The sequence below is a fragment of the Caretta caretta genome, chromosome 2 (assembly GCF_965140235.1).
Source record: "Caretta caretta isolate rCarCar2 chromosome 2, rCarCar1.hap1, whole genome shotgun sequence".
NCBI classification, from domain to species: Eukaryota; Metazoa; Chordata; order Testudines; family Cheloniidae; genus Caretta; species Caretta caretta.
The window spans coordinates 157,910,048-157,921,022 of NC_134207.1; the positions used below are offsets into that span (position 1 = coordinate 157,910,048).

Genomic DNA, 10,975 nt, shown 5'->3' on the forward strand with positions numbered 1-10,975 from the left:
GTTGATACTGTGGAAGAGGAGAGCTTTAATGTGACCTGGCTGGAGATCTGAGTCACAGGAGAGACACTGTAGTGCCAGAGTGGATGTCAGCAGGAAGCGCTAGATGAGCAGAGTTAATACCCAAACCCAGCCATAAGGGGGTACATCAGTAATGAGTCCACTCTTCTATAGCCATCAAATACCGCAGAATCCAGGCTTGATTTGAAGGGGGAAAAAAGAAAAAAAAAGAGGGTAGAACTGAGTGCTGTGGGTACAACCCACACTAAGGGCTAGTCTACACTATCGTGCTACAGTGCAGCAGCTGCAGCACATCTGGTGAAGATACTTTCCCATTGGCATAATTACTACATCTCAACGAGAGGCAGAAGTTATGTCAGTGGGAGAGCATCTCCCTGCAACACAGTACAGTGTAGACACTGCTTTAAGTCAATGTAACCTGTGTCACAAAACGGTGACTTTTTCACACCCCTGAGTGACATAAGTTACATCAATTCAAGTGGTAGCGTAGATAAGCCCTTAGTGGAAATGTGGTAGCACACCACACTAAAGGAAACATTGGGAGCTTCTGAGCATAGCAATGCTGAATCAAACATCCTTACACCACTGGGAGTTCCTAAGCATATAGATCAGAGGTGGGCAAACTACGGCCCACGGGCCAAATTCTGCCTGGCCCGGGAGGCTCGCCCCCAGCCCCTCCCCTGCTGTTCTCCCTCCCTCACAGCCTCAGTTCACTGCACCGCCGGCACAATGCTCCAGGTGGCGCAGCAGGGGCTGCAAGCTTCTGGGGCAGTGCAGCTGCAGAGCCCGGCCTGACCCGGTGCTCTGTGCTGCATAGTAAGGGGGCAGGGAACAGGACGGGTTGGATAGAGGGCAGGGATGGTCAGGGGGTAGTCAGAGGGTGGGGGGTGGATAGAGGTTGGGGTGGTCAGAGGGCAGGTAACAGGGGGGGTTGAATGGGGGCAAGGGTCCTGGAGGGGCAGTCAGGAAGGGGGGGGGGGTTGGATGGGGCAGTGGGGGCAGTCAGGGGACAGGGAGAAAGGGTGGTTGGATGGGGCAGAGGTCCTGGCAGGGCAGTAAGGAAGGAAACGGGGGGGGTGGTTGGATGGGGTGGCGGAGGGCCAGGCAGGGGTAGGGGCAGGGGTTGCGGGGGAGGTCAGGGAACAGAGAAAAGGGGTGGTTGGATGGGGCAGGGGTCCCAGGGGGCCGTCAGGGGGTGAGAAGCAGGGAGGGCCATGTCCCCCTCCCTTAACCAGTCTCCATACAATTTTCGAAACCCACCCCGATACAGATGCTGCATGCCCACTATTACATTTCTTTGTAGGGTGCAGCTTATGTCCTCCTCCATCTCGCATATGGCTTGACAGTGGTAAGCACTGGTAGATCTGTCTACCACGCACAATGCATCCTTGAAATGTTACATGCCCCTCAAGTACAGCAAATGCAATTCTCCCTGATCCTTATGTGGACCATGCAAGAGCTGGCAAGGGGAGGCTCTCTGTGCCATTTCCCATATTGCACATTTGTTAAGCGGCAAGCAGAATCTGTCCCAAAGTTTCTAGCTGATATCGTTGCAAGAGAACCACACAGTACTGTCTTTGCACATCTGAAGTCAGGTGACTGTTGCCCAGAGCTTTTCCCAATTTACAACTGAATTAAAACAGTCTATTCTTCCAAGCTACCCCTTTTCATGTCTAGCATGCCAACTTCTCGTTCTCGACACTCATACACTCCTTAAGACATGCTTTTCCTAGGGGTCTTTCAATGTCAACCCACTTTACGCAGAAATGCATTGGAAAACAAAGGAAGATATCTGCATCCATTTGAGTTTGGATCATCACTTAGTAAGTCCATGTGCTATGTTTTATCCGTGCTAGTCTAATCAGGATTATGAGGTACTCAAACCGGCAACTGATCTTTCTCTAATTTCACATAGTACCAAGTGCACAGATGGTGTACCAATTAAAGAAAAAAGAATAGTCTGATTACACTAGCCTGACTGGAAGCGAAGTGAGGAAAGAAAGGTGCTTTTACCGGTTAATGGGCCTCCATCTTAAGTACTCATCTACTGATTCCAATTTTGCAGAGCTTTATACTCACTTTGCACTGGAATAAATGACTATGACTTGCAAAGAAATGGAAGATTATGCTCATTGTGACATGAGCTACTACAGCTGTTGGGCTATATACTGCTCTGAGATACACTGGTGTAAGACCAGAGTAATACATTTAATTTTAGCAGAGTTACTTTGGATTAAAACTAGTTTAAGTGAGAGCAGTACTGGACTCTGCAGGTACATCTACTCTCCAGTTAAGCACCCGTTGCTGGCCCAGGTCAGCTGAATTGGGCTCTCGGAGCTCAGGCTGTAAAACTGCTGTGTAGAGGTTTGGGTACAGGCTACAGCCCAACCTCTGGGACTCCATGCGGGGGGGGGGGGGGGGGAGGGGGGGAGTCCCAAAACCTGGGCACCAGCCCAAGCCCAAATGTCTACACAGCAATTTTTAGACCTGCAGCCCAATTTAGCTGAGCTGGACCAGCTGTGGCTATGCTGGGGTCTTTCATTTCAATGTAGATATACCCTAATACTCCACTTTTTTCTGCTTGAAAGTGGGCTTCCCAGCAGCTTTTATAACTGGCATAAAGCAATGGTCTCTGACTCTAATAATTTGGAGGCCTCCACAGATATTTATGGGACAAGAAACAGGACAGGGGGCCAGATCCCCCTACACAGTCTACTGTAAAATCACCATCTTTCGGCTAACTGGGGATTCCCCTAACCATTGATATATACTGCCTCCACAGTCCCTGCTGTAGGGAGCATCATGAAGGGAAGAGGGGCATGGCCAGAGCGCAGCTTGACTATGACAGTTGTATCTGTCTGCCACTCAAAGGACCAGCCCCCTGTGTACAATCAGGGAGCTCTAAAGGTGATACAAAGTCATTTCTGCCCCCTCCCTTATGATGTGGGATTCAGGCTGCTCCAATCACAACAGCTGCCATTTTAAAATCCAGGACAGTTTGAACATGTGGGTGGGCTCAGAGCAAATACCTGTGAAACCAAGCATGTCCACACTGCCACCGCCAGGATCACAGGCAGCAATCAAACCCTGACCAACATCGCCAAGGTCCCAAGCCTCAGCCACTTGGGGCGGCGGTGGTGATGCCCTCCCCCTGCTGTGCTGTAACAAGAGGCCAGGGAGCCACTAGCAGCTGACACGGGCACAGCCCTGTGACAGGCAAAGCCGAGTGCTGTGAAAAGGGCTGGGCATTGTGGCCAAGCTGACAGGCTCTTGCCTCCTAAGTGTTCTTGCCGCATGCCACATCCCTGCTAACCTGCTGCTGGGGGGCATCTGACCAACCACAGGGCCCATCAGTCACCAGCAAGGCCAGGGTGATGGGGGACCCCAGTAAGCCCCGCCCTGCCCTTCCCAAGCGTGGCCACGCCCTCATTCCCACACCGCCATACGAGGGGGCGGGGCAGCTCCTGACAGGCGCATGCACCGCGTCTCAGCCCCGCCCCCCACAGCCCCTCCCGCCCCGCCAGCGGCCTGCCTGAGGCAGCCACACCGGCTGGGAAAGGGCGGGAAAGGGGAGCTCCAGCTGCTGTCAATCGTCTCCTCCCGTTGGTCAGCGGTACTCTGGGGGCGCGACCACTACATAAGCCCCGCCTCTTGTTTTCCAACCCGCCTAGGGCCGCCGGATTAACGGTTTTAACCGCCACCGAGCGGGAGAAGCTGCTGTCTTCGTCTCCAGGCTCCTGTCCCCGGCGACCATCCCTGCCACCCTCTCCTGGAGGAGTGGCACCGCCAGGATGGGAGCTGGTTACCGAGGTTCTGGTGCCGCAGATTGACTCTCTCCCGAACCGCCTCCTCCGTAAGCGCCGCCATTGCTTTCAAACAGTGCGCATGCGCCCTGACGTCCTAATGCTAATACCCGCCTGAAGGGCCAACCAGACACCGCCTGCGGGCGGGGCTTCCGCGGGGAAGCGCGAGGGGCGGGGGCGGGGCTTGTCGCAGGCGGCAGCCGCTTGAAGTATTGGGGCGGGGCTTAGGGTTGCAGCAGCAGGTTCCCCGACGTGTCTGTGTCCAACCCCGTGCTGGGTGCAGCCTGTCGGCCAGTGTCAGTGCTGTGAACGACGCTGGTTGAGAGCTTGTTCCAAGGCCCATTGAAATCAATGTGCAGCAGGCTCCTAGACCAGAGCCTTACCTCCCCTACCTAGCTGTGCTTCGCTTGTTGGCTTTTTGGGCATTGATTGGATTTTTACTTTTTTTAATAGAGGGAGCAACACTGAATTCCCAAAAACAGTGCTTTGGAGAATGAAAAAATCCAAAAACAAAAATCCAAAATCCAAAAGGGAAGTCCATCTAAGACCAGTGATTAGGTTGGAAAACTACCTGCCCTGCTTCTGGGCATCTAAATACCCTTGTGTGTGAAGATAATCTGATTAATTTTTTATCAGACTAAGTCATTCCTGCTCATGAAACAATTTTGTCCTCTGGCAATTTTAATATTAAAAATCAATTTCTATTCTTTATAACAACAAATAGTGATGAGTTACCAACACATAATTTGTACAAAATAATAGTTTCCAGGGATAGAAAAAATACACATAGCCAAACCTGTGTTTCCTAAGTCTTTTAGCTAATTTGAAATAATATTCAATATTTTCAAAATAGAGCTTTCATCTTCCTCTTGAGATGTGATGGAAACCATCTATTCTAAGAGCAAAGACATTCTTGTTTCTTTTTTTTTCTCACATTGGTTTTACATGGTCTTAGATTATGCAGTGTCACAGTTAGGACAGTACACATTTCACAAAATAGTCTGACTAAAATGTAGAATTTTATTAAATATGAGATAGCTCAAACATCCCAAATACATCTACTGTATAAAAAACCCTAGTCATTTCAAAGATTAAATTAGCTCTTTTACTATAAAACGATTACTGAGGTTTATCAAATTCAATATTCAGCCTCATACAGAACAATGAAAAGATAAAGTTGCCTACAAATACTACAAACTTGTGAATGCAAAGACAAATATACAGAGTAACAGCTTTAATTTCTTCTGGCAGTTTTGTTCCATTTCTTATACAAAATATATCATTTGTGCCTTGTCCCTGTCATATGTGTTTTTTCTTATGAATTATATAACAGCAATTAGGCATATGTGGAAAAACAAACAAATGTTTCCATTAAAAGATTTTCTTAAATTTGGTATTAAAAGATACCTTTGTGGCCATTATACACAAACCACATTGTTGTACGCACTAACATAAGATACAAGGGAAAATGGAATCATATTTCATTGTCTGAAGAAGATCAAGAAGAAAGATAGCGGAACATCCAGTTCATTATCTTCACAGTTTTCCACAAGAAAATCTTAAATAGATATTACTGGATGCCAGACTGTCAAAATGCCTCAGGTTTAGCTAATCAAAGTAAACTGTGCAGATGCTACCAACTATCAGCTAAAAACTGTCCCACATAATATTTTTGTCACAAATTACAGAAGTACTGTTGCAGTAAATGCAAAGGTAACAATGATGAATAGATATAACTGCCCCTGCCTCCTGGTCTATATACTAGATTTAATAGATTAATTAAATCTTTCAACATATGCTAAGAAATGGGCACTAGTATGCCTGTTAGTAGCAAAATGAGAAATTCTCATAAAATAGAAATCTAACACATCTCTAGCATATTTGGAATGGTTAAAAGAATTGTCAAAATACAACTTGGATGGAGAAAAAAACTTTACATCAGCAACAAAATGAGAAAAAAATATACTAAAATTCAGTGTCATATGAAGGTATTGATGTAATTCTGCATAATATGGATAACACAAAATTAAGATTTTGCAATGGGCCTTTCTTTTATTAAAAATCAAATAATAAAGGAAAAGAAAATAGACGCTGAAAGCAGAAACCAATAATCTTGTCTGTTTTCATTCCTCTGACCCTCCTGATGTCCTGAAATACAATAAAAAGAAAAGGAGGATTTGTGGCACCTTAGAGACTAATAAAATGATTTGAGCATAAGCTTTCGTGAGCTACAGCTCTCTTCATCAGATGCATTCAGTGGAAAATACAGTGGGGAGATTTATATACATAGAGAACATGAAACAATGGGTGTTACCATACACACTGTAACGAGAGTGATCAGGTAAGCTGAGCTATTACCAGAAGGAGAGCTGGGGGGAAAAAACCTTTTGTAGTGATAATCACGGTGGGCCATTTCCAGCAGTTGACAAGAACGTCTGAGGAACAGTGGGGGAAACTTACTGACTGCTATGCCTACCTACATGCCTCCAGCTTTCATCCAGACCACTCCACATGATCCATTGTCTACAGCCAAGCTCTACGATACAACCGCATTTGCTCCAACCCCTAAGACAGAGACAAACACCTACAAGATCTCTATCAAGCGTTCTTACAACTACAATACCCACCAGCTAAAGTGAAGAAACAGATGGACAGAGCCAGAAGAGTACCCAGAAGTTACCTACTACAGGACAGGCCCAACAAAGCAAATAACAGAACGCCACTAGCCATCACCTTCAGCCCCCAACTAAAACCTCTCCAACACATCATCAAGGATCTACAACCTATCCTGAAGGATGACCCATCACTCTCACAGATCTTGGGAGACAGGCCAGTCCTTGCTTACAGACAGCCCCCCAACCTGAAGCAAATACTCACCAGCAACAACGCACCACACAACAGAACCACCAACCCAGGAACCTATCCTTGCAACAAAGCCCGTTGCCAACTGTGTCCTCATATCTATTCAGGGGACACCATCATAGGGCCTAATCACATCAGCCACACTATCAGAGGCTCGTTCACCTGCACGTCTACCAATGTGATATATGCCATCATGTGCCAGCAATGCCCCTCTGCCATGTACGTTGGCCAAACTGGACAGTCCCTACGTAAAAGAATAAATGGACACAAATCAGACGTCAAGAATTAGAACATTCAAAAACCAGTCGGAGAACACTTCAATCTCTTTGGTCACTCAATTACAGACCTAAAAGTGGCAATTCTTCAACAAAAAAACTTCAAAAACAGACTCCAATGAGAGTCTGCTGAATTGGAATTAATTTGCAAACTGGATACATTAACTTAGGCTTGAATAGAGACTGGGAGTGGATGGGTCATTACACAAAGTAAAACTATTTCCCTATGTTTATTCCCACCCCCCACCCCCACTGTTCCTCAGACGTTCTTGTCAACTGCTGGAAATGGCCCACCTTGATTATCACTACAAAAGGTTTCCCCCGCCCGCCCCCCCACCCCCGGCTCTCCTGCTGGTAATAGCTCACCTTAAGTGATCACTCTTGTTACAGTGTGTATGGTAACACCGATTGTTAAATGTTCTCTGTGTATATAAATCTCCCCACTGTATTTTCCACTGAATGCATCCAATGAAGTGAGCTGTAGCTCACGAAAGCTGATGCTCAAATAAATTTGTTAGTCTCTAGGGTGCCACAAGTCCTCCCTTTTCTTTTTGTGGATACAGGCTAACACGGCTGCTACTCTGAAACCTGAAATACAATGGGTTTCCGTCTCCATTGGCTAACACTCCCTGCATCTTCATTCATTTTAATGAGATAGTACCAGGTGTGAATCAGTGAAGAATTTTGCCCTTTATCTTTCTGCCTTTTGATACGCTCTTACATTTTTTAACCATCTTGTTCACTAACCTTTGTAAATGATTTTCCTAAAACATTTTCTCTGTTGACACTAGAGAAAGATAAGCTATCTCAGAAGTAATTAGCCATGGAATATTGCTGTGAGAGACATATTTTAACTTTGAACTGCACTGATTTTGAACTGGAACAATACGAATGTGACTCAACATATTTTTTATGATCTGTGAATTTAGTACAGATGAATGCTTATAAATCTTACTTTGTTGAATACCTCGGGTGAAGTTCAGTCTTACTAAATTCTGATTTGGAACAACAGGTTTAGTCTCAAGTTTAGGTAGATGAGATTTTGAATTTTTTTTGTTACTTGATCAAATTTTTAATTTCATTGCAAAAGAAAAGCTGTGTGACCATCTTAAAGTAGCTAGCCTTTTCATCAGCATCCTCTTCCATCCCTTTCTAAAGTGAAGTCAGACTTACTGAACATTGATTGCCAGAACATCTCTTTTATTCTTTTTGAGGTTAGTACCACATTTGTTTCAGTCCCCCCTTTCTGTATGTCTTTTAAAAATTAGTTGCCCAATACTCTGTAAAGACTTTGTTGGGGACACTGTGGCATGGCCACTAGGTAACTCGAGGGGATGGAAGACCACGAGTGTCAATGAAGCCCCCTCGCACTAGGCCCAAGTGTCCTTGGCTCCCCCCGGAGGCACTCGCAGCAGCTCTGTGTACTAGGCCCAAGTGTCCTTGGCCCCCCCGCCTGGAGGCACTCGCAGCAGTTATGCTGAGGATCTGCAACAATATGTTGCAGAGTCAGACTGCCTGAAACTAAACAAGGCCAAACAGGGCAGATATGGAAGAAAAATGCTGAATAAAGCAGCTTTATGTATAGTTTAACAAATGATACAAAAAACAAGGGAACTAGCTGGTAACTGGATTGGCTGGCTATATGGATACTTAGGGCAGCTTGCTATTGGATAAGTATGCTGAAGAAAGGATATATAAAAGCCTGTGTAACTTCCTGCTCTGGGTGCAGGATTTGAGATCTTATTCTCCCTGTACCTTTTTGCAGCTGCAAATAAACTTTTCTGCTTCTCCACCCCATTGTGATTATTGAGTGAAGCACACCGGGTAGCGAACCAACCCCTGCTGTTGTTTTGCCTCTCAGCACTGGGTGCCGGCAAAAGTTTTTGACGTCCCTGGGTGGGCGACGAGGCTGCTATTTAGCCTTGCCTGGACCCCTCCTGGAGGTCGAGCATTGCGGCGAGAACTGACGCCCAGCACGCACCGGTGAGTTCATCGGGGGCCTCGGAGGAGACGCAATTTGATCGACCCTGGAGGGCACAACAGTGCAACACACTCATATAGTGGAGAAGCAGCTGTGGACGACGGTGAGGAACCGGTCCCTTGGACATGGGGGAGGAGCAGCTGCGGACGACGGTGAGGAACTGGTCCCTTGGATAAGGTAGGAACCTTTTGAAATCCGGATTGTATGCTCTGTTGGAACCTGGGGACGCCCAGAGTTACCCTGTAGGTATGGGACAGGGACAGAGCTCGGGGGTTAGGGCACGGTGTACGCCCCTAGAATGCATTCTAGCAAACTGGAAGGTATTTGGTGTGGATCCGATGACTAAGAGTCAATTAAAATGATTCTGTATAGTTGACTGGCCTCAATATCAACTAGAGGACCAGGAGTGGTGGCCACCAGGAGGGTCAATTAATTACAACACGATCCTTCAGTTACTCCTGTTCTGTCAGAGAACAAGGAAATGGAATGAACATATGTATGCGCATTTGTTTCTGACTTTATGTACTCAACCAGATATTTTACAGCGCTGTAATCTGACTCCGACTGGTTCGGTAGCAGCTAATGTTAGTCCCCAGACCCCCACCCCCACTGTAATGGCAGAGCCGGTGTCCCCTTCGGCCCCTATACCCACACCTTGTAAGTCTCCAATGGTTGGCCTATACCCCTTAATCACCGAAACTAAAGTCGCCCGGTCTGGATCGGACAGGCGTCCGGCCACGACTATGCAGGTTTATACTCATGTGCCCTTTAATCTTGTGGATTTGGCTGCTTTCAAAGCACGGGCAGGAGAGTTTTCTACCAACCCAAGCAGGTTTATATCAGTCTTTGAGGGGTGCCTCAGTAGTCACAAGCCGGACTGGGATGATTGTAACATCCTCCTGCGAACCCTGTTGTCTGAGGTTGAAAGACAACAGGTTGTGTCCAAAGCAAGGGAGGAGGCGCAGAAACAGTACGACCGGGATCGTATTAATGTCCCTGACCCGGATGCACAAGTCCCCCGAGCAGACCCCAGGTGGGATCCAAATAATCATGGGGATATGACCCGCCTTACCTCCTATAAGGAGTTGCTTTTGCATGGACTCCGTCACTCGGCACTCCGACATAATAATTGGGCAAAGCCATATGAAGTAATGCAGGATTTAAAAGAAAGCCCAGGGGCCTTTCTACAGCATATTCGGGACACAATTTGATAGAACACTAATGCAGACCCCGATGATCAGGCAACTGAGTCAATTATTAAGGGAATTTTTACGAGCAGAGCAGCCCCTGATATTAAGAGAAAGTTACAAAAAAAGGAGGATTTAATGGGCATGACCATGGCACAAATCTTAGAGACTGCAAACCGATCTTATAGTCTGAGAGAGACAGAGAAGGAGAGAAAGCAAGTGAGTCTGATGGTAACAGCGGTACAGGCCGGCACTAAGGGAAGTGGTCGGGGAGGAAGGGGCCGTGGACACGAACGTCCGGGCTCGCAGGAGAGACGACTGGGTCGCAACCAGTGTGCCTTGTGTCGACAAGAGAGACACTGGAAAAATGAGTGCCCAAAGAGGAAGGAAAAGGGGGGTGCCTCTATAATGGCGATGGCGGAGCAGGAATAGGGGTGTCAGGGGAGATGGACCACCCTACCCTCGGAACCCTGAGTAAAGATGCGGGTGGGAAGCTCAGAAATAGATTTTTTTAGTGGACTCTGGAACAGCACGAACTGCTGTAAATCGACCCTTTCAGTTGCCAGTAGCAGATTCCCTTACTGTGGTGGGAGCCACAGGCAGGGACACCAAGTGCCCAGTGTATGCCCCAGCAGAATGCGCTTTGGGAAACAGGACTATATCCCACAAACTGGTATACCTCCCTGAGTGTCCAACACCTCTGCTGGGACGGGATCTGCTTTGTCGCCTTGGTGCCACCCTGCATTTTACTGAGGATGAAATAACCCTTACCTTACCCCCTGAGAATGCATGGATCATGACCCTTGCAGTTGAGCCCTCAGCCATGCAAGCCCCAGAATGGAGCCCCTG

General features: G+C 47.1%; 1 protein-coding gene across 5 annotated transcripts in view; it reads right to left on the bottom strand.

Annotated features, from left to right (window-relative positions):
- Positions 1 to 3,912, bottom strand: part of CEP72 (centrosomal protein 72) — a 64,404-nt gene extending 60,492 nt beyond the window's left edge. For 4 of the 5 annotated variants that reach the window (XR_007355102.2, XR_007355103.2, XM_048839374.2 and 1 more), the window contains exon 1: positions 3,825 to 3,909. Coding sequence is in view for 2 of the 5 variants with exons in the window: in XM_048839374.2 (XP_048695331.1) it covers positions 3,825 to 3,885 (61 nt within the window). In the remaining 3 variants the exon portion in view is untranslated. Of the gene's footprint in view, positions 1 to 3,824 lie in introns of all 5 variants that reach the window. The other variant, XM_048839375.2, reaches the window with a different exon arrangement.
- Between the last annotated feature and the right edge of the window lie 7,063 nt (positions 3,913 to 10,975).